Below are 18,028 nucleotides of genomic sequence, written 5' to 3' on the forward strand. Positions count from 1 at the left end.
GATCTCTCTCGATCATCCCAGAGTGCAGGACATGGAATAATGGGCTCAAGTTGCAGGAAGCCAGATTTCGACTGGACATCTGGAAAAACTTACCAACAGTTAGACTCTGAGCCATGCGACAATGGAACCAATTACCTAGGGAGGTAGTGGGCTCTCCGACACTGGAGGCATTCAAGAGGCAGCTGGACAGCCATCTGTCAGGAATGTTTTGATTTGGATTCCTGCATTGAGCAGAGGGTTAGACATGATGGCCTTATAGGCCCCTTCTAACTCTACTATTCTATGATCTATGAAACTTCTCTTCCTCAATCCCAAACCTATACACAGTAATTACTTTCCTGACGGCAAAGTGTGGTAATCCAGCGCTGCTGCATCTGAGGGCCTTCCTGTTGGTTCTGTTGACTGGGGCAGGACCCTCGGACATCAGCCCTGAAGGTGTCACTGATCTTTACCACCACCTGCCCCCAGAGGGAGAGTGAAGTTAGGGGAAGAGTCTGAAGAAGTCGTTCGTGGGCCTGTCGCTTCTTTTCACTTTTACAGGGTGCCAAGGGGAGGATTGGGCGATTGGGAAGAAAGGGAGGAGGCCCCCCCCTCAAGGCATGTTGTTGATGTCCCTTTCCTCAGATTAGGAACCAGACATGGTTACGAATCTCTGTAAGCATAGTTTAGGAGGAGTTTCGGAATTATCGTTCATGGATGGGTGGCTGAATTTTAAACCAAGGACAACCTAAACCTGCTCCTGCTAATAACCAGAGAGAGAGACTTTTTTCAGAGTACCTGTACATATGGGGATTTTTCAAATCCCCACATGTAGACTCTTTCTTAAGAGCAGCTGAACCCAGGTACAGGGGGCTTCTACTTGGGTACAGAGTAACGTGTGAATACCCTCAGAAACAACATTATTTCAGTTAGCGCTACGGCACGGAAACGAGCAGAGCTTGGAAAAGTTACTTTTTTTGAACTACAGTTCCCATCAGTCCAATCCAGTGGCCATGCTGGCTGGGACTTATGGGAGCTGTAGTTTTAAAAAAGTAACTTTCCCAGACTCTGGAAAAGAGCGAAGGAAGCGAGTGTAGGCGAAGGCTATGCTTCCTGCGAGCGGGTTCGCTTCACCACACAGATCAGCTCAGGGAGGTTCCCAAGCTTAAGCTGGTGAAGCATCGCTCTGTAAGAACTACACCTCCCAGCAGGCAGTGCGCCACGAGAATGCGGGTGTGTTCAACAGGCAGTCGGTGTGAAAAGTGTGCGACGAGGACGTCATAACATGGCGGAGGCTGGGTAAGAAGAAGCTTTGCTTATGTAACTTAGACTGGCTCTTTTGTCTCTCTGCCCTTTAAAACTTACTTCATCTCCTTCCTTCATCTCCTGCCTTACTCCGTGACAGGCTGCAGAGAAGGTCTGTTCTCTAGCCAGAGTCTTGCTAGCGAACTCAGCCCTGGGATCTGGTTTCAGTAGCAGGGCTTTTCACAAGCTAATGTTGTTGTTGTTATGTGCTGTTAATGTAACAGGGTCACTCACAAGTCCTCAAGAAGCTGACTGTTATTATTGTTTGTCTGCGTTTTTACGCTGATGTAGAGGAGAGGAAGCCCCCTCCTTTGCAGTCACCGTGGACATGTAGCCTACATGTGCATTTCAGTCAACAACAAAAGGACAGGTCTTTGCCCCAAGGAGCGTAAGATATAGAACTGGTTTAGGAGATGCATGAGACTAGAGGGGTGATGAAAATGGAAACAAGGTATTCAGAACATGTATGTATGTTTAATTCAGTTATATATGTGTAGAGAATGTGCAGCTGGGGCTAACATTTCCAGAAAGGCTTGACACCACGCCTGTCCCCCCCCCCCCTTTAAAAAGTAGGGCTGTCTAGCAGTTCAGCCTCACCAACATTTTAAAACTTTGTCTGTGACCTACTGTCTATTTTTGTTCAATGTAAAAGCCTCATATATCCACTCAGAGAATCTTAAAGTAATAGTGGAGTGGACGCAGTAGGAATAAGGTCTATAATCCTGTTTTTTTAAAAAGAAAATATGAAACTTTACACACTCTTTTGACAATAGATAAGAGAGCCCTCTGCTTACTGGCTGCCATCTTTGTGGGAGAGTAAAAGAGGCTGTGGATTTGTCATTAAAGCTGTTCCTAATCTTGGTCTATATTGACTATAGTAATTAATCAATTACAGATAATTTTTCCTTTGCAAAAGCTGCTGCCAGTCAAGGTTTTGGACTGGGGACTCAAGAGCAGGGAATGTTCTGTTAACGAGGAGAGTAAGTTGGAGAGATGCTTTTCCACATTTTAAAATTATTAGGACAGTTACCTAAGAAACATTAGTAAATTAATTGATTGGTTAATTAAATAAACATAGATTTCCTAGGAAGAAAATAATACGAATGTAGCATTCTTCCTTTTTTTTACTAGATGATACATAGATGTATTGCAGCAGGCACCACCTTAGCAGAGGTATTTCCTCATATGAGAGAAAAGGTGATGGTTTTTACCTAAAGTTAATAAATGTAAATGGAAGACAATCTTACTCAGCCAGAAGTGATCGCCAATGAATGCATGTAAAACAAACCATTAAAAAAAATCTCCAGGCTGATTAATGAGAGGACTCTTTTTAGTTTTTTTTTTTAAAAATGGGATAACTGATAGACTAAACAATGCTGCTGTAAAAATTACAAAGTTACTCTGTCCAAGCCATAAGAGTTCATAAATCTGTATGGACTCTATCACCTTATTGTTGGAGTTGTTGTTTACTAACTATTGCTTATGCCATAGCTTTACTGTGTTTAGTTTAATGTCATTCCCATAGCAATCCCACTTCAACTGATGTTGATAGCACAACATAGTTATTCCTCTTTAAACAAGAACAGGGCATGGTTGTCTTGCACCATGTAATGTTGCAGATGGTGCAATTCTGATGTCCTTAAATGAATGGATTTCCATTAGAGGAGTCAGGCTTTCTAACCTTTTCCATGTTGACTTACTTGCTAAAAAGCTACTGCAGATCTGACACAGAATCTCCAGGGCAGTGCTGAAGGTTTATGGCCTCTTTTAATCTAGGGCACATGTTAAGTTCATTAAGGGCATGCCATTGAATATGCTCAAAACTCTGAGGCTGTATATTTCAGAGGCAGATTGATTGGGGTAGGGGAGCTATTTTTTTCTGAGAAGCTTCTGCTGTACTGATCTTCATGTTGAGGAAAATCAAGGACACACTTTGAAAACCTCCCCACTACTGCAGCTGTGGCTTCTGTTTTCCTTCCACGCAGGACTGATGGAGAAAGGAGACAATTGTTAACCAAATGTAGTAGTGGGTGACGTGTTCCACTTGCGCTGAGGAATGACCTGTCACAGAAGTCTCTGTTAGAATTCTGAGAATTTTAGGCTGGTTGAAGGTTTTGTAGTTCTCACAACTAAAACTTGGCCTGTAAGGGCAGTGCTTGACAGGCTTAATAAGACAGATGATGAAAACATCTTGCTATTTCTTAAATAGCTATTAAAACCTTGCTATTTCTTAGTTTTATTTCTTAGTCTTGTTTTTAAAGGCTTAGTTGTGTTTTTGCACATTTGAGTCTTACCGGCAAGCATTCTAACTGTTTGAGGTTTGCCTCTCACCAAATACCTTTCTCTGTATTTCTTTTTTGCAGGGAGGGAGAGGAGGAATAGCTAAAACTGCCTGGATATTATGCCCCCTCAGTCCTTCAACCCTGCACAATGCAGTTTTCAGATGTTCTGGCCTGAGCATTATACCTTCCTTGGTCCTTTGACTCTGATCCCAGATATTGTGAGAAATGAGGTGAGGGGCTTGGAATTGCCCATTGGCTAGTGAAAGACATTCTGCACATGCTCAGAGGCCCACATTCTTTCACATAGCCATATTGCAACAAAATGGTTTGCAATGAATGATTAAAAACAGGGTTGTGATTGGGTATTCTTTTTTCTACTTCTGTCTTCCCTATCCTGTGGCCCAATAGATTGGAGTAGTTGGCCAAGTTGTTTGTGTTTAACTGTGACAGTTAACTGTTTTTCTTGATTGTGGTTATCATAGGTTTATCCTGTGTGTGTATCTTGTGTTTTGATAATAAGCTCCGCTAGTAGTCTTCAGCTAAATATTCTCTGCACTATCCATCTTGCTTGTAGATCTAATAAAATAATAAAGACTAAAATGACTATCAGTATTGTATATGTATGTGTTTCAACAAGGTATCTTTGTATTTGATCTATGTATTTGGAAATATTTTTGTTTCCAACAGATTTATCTTTCATTAAATTATCAAAAAAAAGATGGGAGTTCAAGGACTTTGGAAGCTGTTGGAATGCGCTGGAAGGCCTATAAATCCAGAAACACTGGAAGGAAAAATTCTCGCTGTTGGTATCCTTTTTAAAAAAAAGTAACGAAATAAACATCTGCTTTGTATGACCACCTAAAGCAGCCTTTCCCAACCGGTGTGCCTCCAGATGTTGTTGGACCACAACTCCCATCAGCCTCAGTCATTGGCAATGCTGTGGATTTCCTGCTGTGAGCAGGGGGTTGGACTTGATGGCCTACAAGGCCCCTTCCAACTCTATGATTCTAACATCTGGAGGCACACTGGTTGGGAAAGGCTGACCTAAAGTGTATTTCCTCAGGAAACCAGAAGCAGAGATATCCCATAGTAGGCCTTATCCATGAGCCCAGTAACAAGTCTTGCTACTGACCACTTGGACCACCCAAGCCTCCATCAACTTAGTGCAGGCATCCGTTTCCCAACTTCTGTCAGCCATCTATTCATCAGGGAAATTAATAGATATTATGTATTTAATGAACATTACTGCTCTTGCAGACATTTGCCTATACACTGAATACATTTTTAATAGGGAGAGTGAAGCCCTATTAGTTCTTCTGGATCTCTTGGCTGCTCTCAGTTCCATTGATTGTGGTGTTCTTCTGGGATACCTGGCTGTGTTTGGGCTGCAGTATGGAGAGGAGGAACTTATTCTCGGTGGGGTTGAATTCCCCTTGAAGAACCAAGTTTGCATTCTGGAGGTTCATCTAGACTCAGGTGGTGGCACTGGCCAGATACACATTTTACCAACCAGCTTAGGTTAGTATGCCAGCTGTGACTCAACCTTTACTTTAGTCATGCATTTACTCATTATTCCCCAAGCTAGACTACTGTAATGCACTCTGTGCCTTTGAAACCCAGTAACTTACGTTGATGCAAAATGTGGTTGGTTGTGTGCTTGTTAGGGCCAGACAGTCAGAACATATTGTATTGATTGTGTAACTGTTGCATTGGTTACAGTTGCATTATTGGCCCTGGTTCAAAGAGTAGGTTTTGGCTTTTAAAGCCTAAATGGTTTGAGGCCAGGTAAATTGAAGTACTGCATGTGCCCATATGAACTTGCCCATCCATTAAAATTAGTGTTGGAGACTCTACCCATCGGCATGTATTTAAAATCAGTTAGACTGACAGACACTAAAGATATGGCCTGCTGCCTTATGGTACTCACTTCCAAAGTGACCCCTTCAGTTACAGCAGGGGGGGTCTTTTTGGCTCCATGGGCCAGATCTGTAGCTGGACCAGCTTATTCACATGACGTTGTTGTTGTTGTTTATTTCTACCCCGCCTTTTGGCCAAAAGGCCCTCAAGGCGGCTTACAAAAAACACAAATACAAAAATACATCAATAAAATACACCAATACATCAAAATACATCAATAAAACAATACAATTTACAGTAGCCAATACATAAATAAATAAATGTGGGTGAGAAGAAGGATGGGCACAGGAGAAGTCCAAAAGAATGGATCTTGAGGGAAAGACCTTTGCTGTGGCCTGATCCCCTCACCAGTGCGCTTTTCTCAAATGTCTTTTAAACATGGATAGTGCCTTATGAGGGCTGATGATGCAATATGGCTTCACTACATCTGCATAGCTCCACAAACTATAGACGCATTGGATCATCAAGTAAAATACTTGGCGATGTCAAGTTCCTTGTCAGCTCTTACCCTGTTCCTTCTTTCTAGAGAACTGCCAGATGATGTCTCTGCTGCACTTTACAGCTTATTCACTCTGGTTGAATTGGGCTGTTGGTTTTGGGCTCCTCTTCTCTCTCTGCTGCTTCTTGCCTTGATGCTTCGTCAACTGGGGGCTCCCTTTTGCTCATCAGCCAGCTTCAGAGTTTTCTTCATCTGCTAAGGGTGTCGCCACATTGCCTCTAACATAAGTTGCTGTTCTAGATTTATTTCCTGTTGACATTCTGTCTATCAGACATCTCATTTCTTGTGTGTGGCCCTGATTTGTCCTGGGTTCTCCGCTCCACTTCAGAAGGTATAAGAGCCTGGTTCCCTTTAGCTCCATATACCACAGAATATCCCATAGGTGAGTCAAGATGGAATAGGAACAACTAACTGAAGAATCACTCCTCTTTTCATGGGGTTTTGCCTTGCAACAGCATGGCATCAGATGATTGACAGTTAGGTTGGCCCCCCACCAAAATCTCCTGCATAGCGGTTTCCAAGCACCCAACAACCAGTTGGTAGTTGGGCACTTGGGAATCCCAGAGAAGAGGCTTTGCCAGCCTTATGAATGGCATTTTGAGAAATGCCAGGCATAGGGCTGGCAAAGGGCTTTGTGAAGCAGTTTCCATGCAAAAGCTAGCTGGCTTATTGGGTGCTTGGGAACCCTTATGCAAAGCAGTGAAAGGCTTTCCTGGTCTCCTGTCCTCCAGCTGATCAGTAGAACAGCCAAAGCTGGATCGATGCAAAGCGTGCAGCAATCCATCAGACAGCCAATCCCTTTTTGCAGGCATCAGCTCCTTGCTAGATCTCTGCAAAATGCTGTGCAGCAATCCACCTTTGGCTCCAAAGCCTGCTTTCCCTTGCCAGTGTGCAATTGAGAGTGCATTTTAAGGCACCTGATTGTCTGTTGACATATGATGTCAGGTGTGGGGCAGGTGGGCATGGTATGGGGAAAGTGGCCTCCCAGATCAAATTTGAACTCCTGACCTATGGGCTGGAGGTTCCCCATCCCTGAGTGACAGCTTTAAAACTAGCAATTGTTTAAAATGGCTTTTGATTAACGTGTTTGCTGGACCTGCCACTCTTAATTGCTTTCTTGCTATGGTTGGAAATAGCTTATATACGTATTCTTTCTTTCTTTCTTTAAAATGTTTTATTCATTAATATGTTATGTAATATTTTATTTTATAGCTATATTGTTGCTTTGCTGCCTTGGGTGGACATGGTTCAGAAAGGTGGGTTATCCATATTTAAAATGAATTTAAAAATGTAAAATTATTTATTTATTTATTTATTAAATTTATTAGTCGCCCATCTTGCTGGTTCTTCAGCCACTCTGGGCGACGCGCAACATAAAATATACAATTCACATTAAAACCTTAAAATTCCAACAGTAACACTAAAACCTAACCCACCCCAAAGGCCTGCCTGAAGAGCCAGGTTTTCAAGGTCCAGCGGAAACTCATTATGGAGGGGGCATGGCGGATGTCATTTGGGAGGGAATTCCATAGAGTGGGTGCCATGATTGAAAAAGCCCTCTCCCTAGTTCTCACCAGTCTAGCTGATTTAACTGGTGGGATGGAGAGGATGTCTTTTGAGGCTGATCTTGTTGGGGGGCAACATTGATGATGCTGGAGGCACTCCTTCAGATAGACTGGGCCGAAACCGTGCAGGGTTTTAAAGGTCAAAACCAACGTCTTGAACTGGGCCCGGAAAGCAACTGGTAACCAGTGCAACTCCTTCAGCACTGGAGTAATGTGGTCTTGGCGGCGGCTACCCTTAACCAGGCGATTAATTATCACTAGCCATTTTTTTAAAAAAAAAAACCAAACCACTGGTGGTTTGCATGAGTCTTTGTTAGATTCATTTGGTAGCTGTATGGGGTAAATGGTCATTCCTGTGAAAACTGGTCTAAAAAGAGCAACCAGTGGAAGTATCATGCATAGCTGACTGGCATTGAAAAAGGCATTGTATTTGTTTGCAGTGGCATTGCTAGCTTTAAGGAGCAGAATCGCACCTAATAATGGAAGATGTCAATCCAAGAATTCCACTAAAAGTCAGATCTGTTAGCGAAATCCCACAAAAACAACAAGAGATATATTGTTTCTCTCAAGCCTCTTATGAGGCAGGAGTGGTAGGTATCTTAGGCTGCAATCCAATACATTCCTAACTGGGAGTAAGTCCTATTGAACCCAATGGAGCTTATGTCTGAGTAGACATGTATTGGATTGCAGCTGTAGTCTGTTAAAGAGTCTTCTGGTACCCTAAACATTTAAAAAAAAAAATTGTGGTGCTGACTTTTATGGGCTAGAGTTCACTTTGTCAGATGTAATGTAAGGATCAGATGTAAGCAATTATTTGAGATGTGCTTGTTGTGTGTATCGGCTTTCCTGTTTGTCTTCCTATGAATCCTCTTCTAAGATATCAGCATCTGGTTAAATCAAGCTGTTAAAGGAGCAAGAGACCGCCATGGAAATTCCATCCACAATGCTCATCTCCTCACTCTGTTTCACCGACTTTGCAAGCTGCTCTTTTTTCGGATCCGCCCTGTCTTTGTTTTTGATGGTGAAGCACCACTTTTGAAGAGGCAAACTTTGGTATGTACTTTTGTGTGACCTTGTCAAATACTGAACCGTGTACACTTGTGCTATTTGCGATGCAGTCCTTTTCTTCTGGGTGGAGAACATTTTCTTGCCAGAGAGCCAGATCTTCATCTCCCCAACCCTTGGTGAGCCAAAGTTCATAGGTGGGAGGGGCTGCCCACCTGTCATTCACCTGACATCATAGTGATGTCAGGTGATGCTTCCCTTTGAAGCCCAGATTTTTGGGACTTCAAGGTGAACCTAAAGGCATGCTCCAATCTTCCCAGGGTGTGAGTGTGTCTTCAAACACCCCTCTCCATGTGGAAAAGCACAGAGGGGGTTGAAGGTTCACTCCGACTGGCCCATCGGCTGAAGGGTGGATGGGAATGTGCTTTCAAACGCCCTCCCCTCCGCGCTGTTCCTTCAGACCTCTGCAAAGGAGGATAGACGGTATGCTGTGATCTACCTATGTATGTAATTTATTTCCTATGAAATTTATAAATTATGAAATATAACAATATTTCCTATGAAGTGTAACAAGGTGGTGCATAATGCTACAATAACAACATCAGTAAAAAAATCATTAGCATGCCAATAAACTGGTAAAAAAAATTCAAGTTCCACTTTATACAGTTTAATATTAAATTTAGGGAAATGATACAATCATGTAACACAAGACATTCTTTCATCAATGTTGTTGCAGGCTAAGCGAAGACAGCGAAAAGAAGTGGCAGCCACTGACTCCAAGAAAACTACAGAGAAACTTTTGAAGACTTTTCTGAAAAGACAAGCTATCAAATCGGCTCTTTCAGGCAAGAGGCAAGAACATACCCCTCCCTGTCTCTGTGTTTTCACTCCATATATTAAGTTTTTGATAATGTGTGTGTGTTTTTTTAGCAATGCTGAATTCCCTAGTCTTTCAGAAGTAAGAAGAGAAGAAGTAGATGATATTTATGTATTACCTTCTTTACAAGAAGATAAAAAGAATAGGTGAGTGGCACAAGTTTACATCACAAAGCTTACATTGGCATGCAACCATTTTTTAAAAAATGCTCTCTTGCTTTTTATGGAAGACATGCTGATACTTTGCAACTTACTTTTGTAACATAGTTCCGAAGAAGATGATGAAAAAGAATGGGAGGAGCGAATGACCCAGAAAAAGATACTGCAAGTAACTCTTTTTTTAGAGTTCTTTTTACATTCTTGTGTGCATTTGTTCAGCCCTTTCTAAATAAATAAGGAACATAAAATCCATGTGCTGATTTGACAACATGGCTGTTAACTTCTGGTGCTAAAGACAGTGTCTTGGAAGTAACATCTCAGAAGGCCTTGGCTTGAGACCTTTGAGAGCTACCTCCAGTCAAAGTAGACAGTTGTGGGCAAGTTGAAAAGTGGTTTGACTCCTGCTTTATATGATCCTCCATAGGCAGACATTTTAATAAAAGGACCTGTAGTACAGAGATTTTAAAAATGACTTTTAAGACTAGGGGATTGTCCCAAAGTCAGCTTTGTGCACTTATGGTTCAGTGCTATAGCACAAGTGCAGAAGGTAGGAAGGGCCCTCTAGAAAGAATTTCTGATTTCGTAAAATGAAATGTTTCTATCCATATCTTTAGATCTGTAATATCTCCACAAAAATATTTGATAAGAACAAGTGAGAAGTAGTGTTGTATAGTAGTAAAAGAATGAGATGTGAATCACCAAGTTTAAATCCTGCCTCTGTCATAAACTCATTGTTCCACTACTCTCAGCTCCCCACTACTACAGGATGGGGCCAGTAATAGTTACTTATCTTAAGAAATACTGAGATAATGTACACTGCCTTGCAAAAGTACTCAGACCCCTGAGCAATGTTCTCATGTTGTTGTTGTTATGTCCCTTCAAGTCAATTATGACTTACGGTGACCCTATGAATCAGTGACCTCAAATAGCATCTGTTATAAACCACCCTATTCAAATCTTGTAAGTTCAGGTCTGTGGCTTCCTTTATGGAACCAATCCACCTCTTGTTTGGTCTTCCTCTTTTTCTACTCCTTTCTGTTTTTCCCAGCATTATTGTGTTTTCTCGTGAATCATGTCTTCTCATTATAAATGCAATAAATAAATAAATAAATTGTTGTTATGTGCCTTCAAGTTGATTACGACTTATGGCAACCCTATGAATTGGTGACCTCCAAGAGCATCTGTCATGAACCACCCTGTTCAGATCTTGTAAACTCAGGTCTGTGGCTTCCTTTATGGAATCAATCCTTCTCTTGTTTGGCCTTCCTCTTTTTCTGCTCCCTTCTTATTTTCCCAGCATTATTGTCTTTTCTAGTGAATCATGTCTTCTCATTATGTGTCCAAAGTATGAAAACCTCGGTTCCATCATTTTAGCTTCTAGTGATAGTTCTGGTTTAGTTTGTTCCAACACCCAATTTATTTGTCTTTTTCGCAGTCCATGGTATGTACAAAGCTCTTCTCCAACACCACATTTCAAATGAGTTGATTTTTCTCTTATCTGCTTTTTTCACTATCCAGCTTTCACATCCATACATAGAGATCAGGGAATACCATGGTCTGAATGATCCTGACTTTAGTGTTCAGTGATACATCTTTGCATTTGAGGACCTTTTCTAGTTATCTCACAGCTGCCCTCCCCAGAAGCTGCCTTCTGCTTTCTTGACCATTGTCTCCATTTTGGTTAATAACTGTTCCAAGGTATTGATAATCCTTGACAAGTTCAATGTCCTAATTGTCAACTTTAAAGTGACATAAACCTTCTGTTGTCATTTAGTCATCTTGATGTTCAGCTGTAGTCCTGCTTTTGTGCTTTCCTCTTTCACGTTCAACAGCATTCATTTCAAATCATTACTGGTTTCTGCTAGTAGTTTGGTATCACCTACATATCTTAATTTTTTTTATATTTCTCCCTCCAATTTTCATACCTCCTTCATCTTGGTCCAATCCTGGTTTCCTTATGATATGTTCTGCGTATAGATTAAACAAACAGGGTGATAAAATACACCTCTGTCTCACACCCTTTCCGATAGGGAACCATTCGGTTTCTCCATATTCTGTCTTTACAATAGCCTCTTGTCCAGAGTATAGGTTGTGCATGAGGACAATCCGATGCTGTGGCACCCCCATTTCTTTTAAAGCATTCCATAGTTTTTCATGATCTACACAATCAAAAGCTTTGCTGTAATCTATAAAGCACAGGATGATTTTCTTCTGAAATTCCTTGCTCCGTTCCATTATCCAACATAAGTTTGCGATATGATCTCTGGTACCTCTTCCTTTTCTAAACCCAGCTTGTATATCTGGGATTTCTTGTTCCATATATGGTAAGAGCCTTTGTTGTAGAATCTTGAGCATTACTTTACTTACACGGGATATTAAGGCAATAGTTTGATAATTACTGCATTCCCTGGGATCCACTTTCTTTGGAATTGGGATGTACATTGAACGCTTCCAGTCTGGTAATTTTGTTCTGTGTGATGTTTTATTCTGAAACACTGAAACTCAAAATCAGTTATTGTAAGGTGATCATTGGTCAGGCTGTGGATCCGAAGGAAAATGAAGACCAAAGAGCATTCTACAGTAGTGAGAGATAATGTAATACAAATGCATAGATTAGGAAAAGGGTACAAAATAATATCCAAGTGTTTGGATGTCCCAGTGAGCACAGTTGGATCCATAATCAGGAAGTGGAAGCTGCATCACACCACCCAGGCACTGCCAAGAAAAGGCCATCCCTCAAAACTCAGCGCTGGAACAAGGAGACTTGTGAGAGAAGCCACAGAGAGGCCAACAATCACTTTGAAGGAGCTACAGAATTCAGTGGCTGAGAGTGGAGTAATGGTACATCAGTCAATCATATCAAGAGCTCTGTATAACACTGGCCTGTATTATTTATTTATTTATTTCGTTTCATTTTTAGACCGCCCATAGCTAATAGCTCTCTGGGCGGTGTACAAACAGGATTAAAATACAATAGTATAATAAAATCAATAACACATGGGATGGTGTATGGGATGGTGGCAAGAAAGTAGCTGTTACTCAAAAAGTACCATCAGAAAGCATGTCATGAAGTTGGCCAGAAAGCATGAGAGTGCCCCAGCTGCAATGTGGGAAAAGGTTTTGTGGTCAGATGAGACCAAGATACAGCTTTTGGGCAAACCTCAAAGCTCTATGTGTGGCCAAAATCCCTCTGACACTGTGTGCAGAGCTGGTACATACCTACCCCAAAAGACTTAAAGCTGTTATTGCAGCGAAAGGTAGCTCTACCAAATATTAATGTGTGGGGGTTGAATACTTATGCAAGCAACATATTTCAGTTTTTTATGTTTCTTACAAATATTTCAATAATTGCAATAATTGATTTTGAGTTTCAGTGTTTCAAAATAAAATATCGCACAGAATGAAATTACAATGTACCATTTGTAATTCAGTAATGTGAGAGCATTGGTCAGGGGTCTACTTTTGCAAGGCACTGCATGCGAAGAATTTTGGATTCTGCTATGTATTATTATTTCATAAATATTGCTTGCTAGTTCAGACAAAAGATCCAAATCTAGTGTTTTCTCTCTAACAATGAAAAGTCAGATGATCTGGGGAAGTTCATCAGCAGCTTCCAATAGAGATAGCTGCTCCTCATTCAAGAGCGGGATACTCCTGATTGTCTACCTCTCTGGCAATTGCTGGTTAGATGCTCTTCATTGCTATCATGGTTAATATAATATAGCTACGCTGCGTGACAAAATATATAATTCAAAAAGGAAGTTTTGGGAAGAGACCAGTTTGTGTATCTGATTGCCAGATATTTTAAAGAAATTCTTTGATTTCTTAAGAATGCTTTTCTAACCTAGTCAGTCCGCTTGAAAGTGAGAAATTCCAGATAAATAAAAAAGATTGACTTGCTATCAAGCATAGCTTCTTCAGCAATAACCGAAAAATGCTTGTGCTTGTAAGTAACAAGGTCATGTATGTAGTATATAGCTAACGCGTACCCAACATTCCACCTCATATCTCCTAAGAAACGCACCCCAGGAATGGTTTATTCAGATAAAGGAGTGGAGCTATTCAGCTAGAAGGAGGTTTGTTTCTCAATGCCTGGGGTCACTAGGGACTGGGAGCAGGTTCAGCCTTCATCCTAAAGGTGGTCCCAAGCTAGATGGTACCAAATGGCCTTCTGCTGTACAGTTGTGTGGCTGCTGTTTGTGCCTTTAGGAAAAAGTAATGGGCTTCGCTTAGGGATGTTGATGTGAGGAGGACAAAAGCTGACACTGGTTGGTCTTGTCTTAGTCCTGATCCTGTAGGGGAATTTGAAAGGCGGTTAGAATATGCAGACACTTGCTGCACCCTCTAGCTTCTTTACATGCACGCACAACATTTTGCTAGTTGTGTATAGTACCCCACAGAGTTGCTGCTTCATGCAGCCTGTTAAGAAAATGGACACTTTTTATTTTTGTGTGGCTCAGTAATTGTGCATGCTTGTTTTTCTTTCTACATTTTTGCATACTGATTGTGTTCATTTTAAGCTACTAATCTCACAAAGCTCTGCATTTTATGTGCTGCCTTTTTTCATCCTGAATAGGAAGAATTGCTTGAAAACCCTCATTCTGTAGATGTTGACTCAGAGGATTTCCTGAGCTTGCCCCCTGAAGTAAAGCATGAGATCCTCACTGACATGAAGGAATTCACGAAACGAAGGAGAACGTTATTCGAGGCAATGCCCGAGGTAATGTACAGACCTTCCTGTTGCTCTTTCAAGCCTGCAGAACAGAACCTTGTCATTATTAGAGCTGATGAATCCCTGGCAAGCCAAATGCTTATGGAAAAATATCAGGGCAATAGTTTTCAGTGTATACACTCCCAAAGGCATTCCTACAGCAGGACATTCTCATACTGACTCCTGTTAGAGTTTTAGAGCAAAGGGACATTTTGAGAAAGGGCAGTGTTACCTTGAATACACTGTTCCTCTCTTCATATCTTCACTTTTGTTTTCTATAGGTAAAACAGCAAAGTTTTTTCTTCCTGGCTCCCCACCACAGTTTTGGAGCTGCATTCTCAGCTGCAAGCCATTGCTCGCATTTCTAGGGTCCAAAAAAAGCAATGTCTCCCTGCTGGGTTCTCTTGTCCCTTCCTTGTCCTTGCCCCCTTGTCAGGTGTCACCGTATAGGGATATGATCCCACTTTAATACAGGGGTGGCTAGCCCGTGGGCCATATAAAACCTCTTCTAAGACTCCCCCATATTTGTCCTTTTTAAAAAATAAAAAACTTTTTTGCTTTCCTATTCATTCCCCACTGTGATACCATGGCGATAAACTTGTTTTGGCCCTTGAAGCTCTCCTCCGTGCAACTTGTCCATTTTCTTTAAAACCTTTTAAAATGTTTAAAGGCAGTATTCAACCAACCCATCCCATCAGCACAAGGATTACCATTAGTGCAATGGAAGGTTCCCCCCTCTCCTCCTCAGATCTGCTTGGGAGGGTTGAGGGAAGCACTAGAACAGATTGAGGGAGGGGAGGGGAAGTTCCATTGTGTAAGCAGGAATCCTTGGGCTGACTGAACTGCTTACTTAGTGCTACGTTGACTATATGTTTACATTTTAAAAATCCTTTACTGACTGCTCCCATTTGTACCCCATTGTGATACAGTGATGCCAAAATGTCTTTCGTTGACCTCCTGTACCCCCCCAAATTTGTCCATTTAAAAAAAATGTTTTTAACTGATCACTTCTCTGGGTCCCCTGCTGTAATTTGTGATGCAAAACAATGTTTTTACAACCTCCCCAAGGTTCCCAAAATGTTTATTGAAAATAAAAAAATTCCCTCACTTCAACCCTGCCCACTTTGATATGCGGCCCCTGAAGGGTTTGTTGGGTGAGAATCTAATGCTGATCTCACCGTGCCACCTTCCCCAGGTAAGGCACGAAGCTGGATTGGGCCCTGAATCAAGTTAGGAAGGAAAACTAATTCACACACAATGGATTCTTTGATCAAAGGTTTCACCTACACAGAGCAACCCTCAGTCCAACCGAGAGATAGCACTGGTCAGATGAACAACTTTATTTAGGAGACATCAACATTTTTATAGATCATCAGGGCACGGTAAACAGTAAACAGAGGAAAGGCAGAATCATCAAAGAAAGCTGTAAACAGGAGTAATCAAAGGAACATGCGTAATCAAAGGAACAGAAGGTGAATTTTCATTCTTCCTGTCTTCCTGTTCTTCTTCAGATCTTATCCTAAAGTTATCACCCCTTCAAACAGACCCCCTGTGATCAGTACATGGGAAAGAACATGTTTTGTATCTTCCCAGGGTTAAACATGTCTTTGAAATGCGTATCTGAAAGGAACACATTCCATTCTTTGCCTTTGCCCTGGAGGCAGGAAGGTCACTTCAGTAGATTCAAACTGTCATTACGTTTACTGAGAATTAACACAAGGAGTCTGCACAACACTGGGAAAGTCTAGGGAGAAATACATTTTAGAACAAGTAAGTCTTAAAGGGAAAGTAAATAAATCCAGTACAATGGTTTCTGAGGCACTCATATAATCTACGCCAACAGGTTGAGCATGGTTAGCTCCCCCTGCTGTAGTATATGAGGAAGTAATGCGATATAACTATTCCAAAATCAGTTGATAATTTTAAAAACATTTTACACGTTAAATGGAATCAGCCACATAATGGATATAACTGTTGACATTCAAAAAAGAAAAAGAAAAATGTCATTTTTAAAAAAGTGTTGATGATAATTTTCTCCTAATTGTTGAAATACTTCCTCCTTTTCCACAGAAAATCCATGTGCCTTGGAATATAGGAAGCCCAGTTTAAGTTCATTGATTTCTTCTCCTCCTCCTCCTCCTTCTTATTCTAGGAATCCAGTGACTTCTCCCAGTATCAGCTAAAGGGACTGCTTAAAAAAAGCAGCCTAAATCGGCACATAGAAAAGGTGCAGAAGGAGATGAATGAACAGCACTCGGGCCAAATCCAGAGCCAATATGAAGATGAGGGGGGCTTTTTGAAAGAAGTGGAAACCAGGAGGGTTGTGTCTGAAGATACCTCTCACTATATCCTGATAAAAGGTAGTATTGCAATAATGTTCAGTTCCATTAAAAAATTGAGTGATCCTTAATAGACAGTGTGCTTTTAAAATCATATTTATTGCAGTTTATTTGGTTTAATCACTTACCTTGTATGTGATTTTAATCTGGCAGTCTCTTTTTTAAAAACAAATAAACCTCTAAATCTCTTATTAACATACGAATAAACAGTGATGATCCCCTTTTCTGTTTCAGGTGTCCAGTCCAAAGGAGATATCACCAGGGATCTGGTAACAAAATCCTCTGGCCATTCTTCTGTAGTACCTGAAGATTCAAAGGCTAGTGTTAATATCAAAGAGACTCAGGTTAACAGAGAGGCTGAATCAGCCAGCAGTTCTTTTGCAGCACCTCCTTCCCCCAGAACGGTACTTGCTATCCAGGCTGCCATGCTGGGAAGCAGTTCAGAAGAGGAGCTGGAAGATGAAAGCAAAAATCAGCTTGATTTAGATAAAAGCATGTCTGGTCCCAGTCCAAATGCCAGCAACATGTCCCCAAGAACATTGAGGGCTATTCAGAAAGCTTTATGTGAGGAAGAGGATGTTACAGCGTTGTTTAGCGACAGTGCTGGTGACAGTCAAGCGGAAAGACCCTCTGTGAAGGATTTTCTTGCCAGTAGTTCAGATGAGGACGGTCAAGTACCTGGAGATCAGGGTGAAAAAAAACTTCAATTTTTACCTATCAGGCAGTTGGAAAATAGAATCATGAACCAAGAGCATGAACTGAATCAAAGAGAACTCACGTTGGGAAAAGATCAGAGTGTACCTGAAAGCACATGCACCCCTTTTGTAGAAAAAATACCTTCTGAGGCAGATAAGGAGGAAAGAGGTATGGAAATACGGACTTCGCACTCGAGTGCAAGTTCTGTGCAGAATGACAGTATAGATAGTGGCATGGAGCAGCGAGGAAGGTCTTCAGCACAGATGTCATCAGTTGTCCCATCTCACTCAGACTTTGCAGAGGCATTCAAAAATGGCAAACCTGAACCTTTAGTGGAATTAGTGCACCAACCAGAAAAAAAGGCCTCGGAAGATATGCACTGTGCACTCTTGTTTACTTCAGAAATGGCAAGCCTTAACAAAGAAAGAATGGAACATGAATCACAGTCTGAAGAGAGCGATTCTGATGGTATGTGGTTGTGAAAATATATGTATATGATACAGGCAGAATATTGGAACAAATATATATATGATGACAGAATGTAAGGGGGGTTCTGTGGAACTTCCTCACTAAGGAAGCTCAGTAACATTTATTTTCGCTGATCTTTGAGAGGCTAATTAAAATGGTTTTGGAACAATTATTTTGGAAAACATCTGTTCCTTCCCCTGTTAAAGGGCTTGGGAAACTTTGGCCCT

At 41.3% G+C, this 18,028-nt stretch overlaps 1 protein-coding gene across 7 annotated transcripts in view; it reads left to right on the plus strand.

Annotated features, from left to right (window-relative positions):
- The first annotated feature begins 1,057 nt into the window (after positions 1 to 1,057).
- The window catches only part of LOC133390185 (DNA excision repair protein ERCC-5 homolog), a 30,862-nt gene continuing 13,891 nt past the window's right edge, over positions 1,058 to 18,028 (plus strand). Inside the window, exons 1-10 of one of the 7 annotated variants that reach the window (XM_061638236.1) lie at positions 1,295 to 1,396; positions 3,648 to 3,796; positions 4,254 to 4,372; positions 8,425 to 8,600; positions 9,289 to 9,404; positions 9,483 to 9,575; positions 9,696 to 9,756; positions 14,164 to 14,307; positions 16,451 to 16,658; positions 16,872 to 17,801. In XM_061638236.1, coding sequence (XP_061494220.1) covers positions 4,285 to 4,372; positions 8,425 to 8,600; positions 9,289 to 9,404; positions 9,483 to 9,575; positions 9,696 to 9,756; positions 14,164 to 14,307; positions 16,451 to 16,658; positions 16,872 to 17,801 — 1,816 coding nt within the window. In that variant the 5' untranslated portion in view covers positions 1,295 to 1,396; positions 3,648 to 3,796; positions 4,254 to 4,284. The other 6 variants (XM_061638239.1, XM_061638233.1, XM_061638232.1 and 3 more) reach the window with 6 other exon arrangements.

Source organism: Rhineura floridana, chromosome 8 (assembly GCF_030035675.1).
Source record: "Rhineura floridana isolate rRhiFlo1 chromosome 8, rRhiFlo1.hap2, whole genome shotgun sequence".
NCBI classification, from domain to species: domain Eukaryota; kingdom Metazoa; phylum Chordata; class Lepidosauria; order Squamata; family Rhineuridae; genus Rhineura; species Rhineura floridana.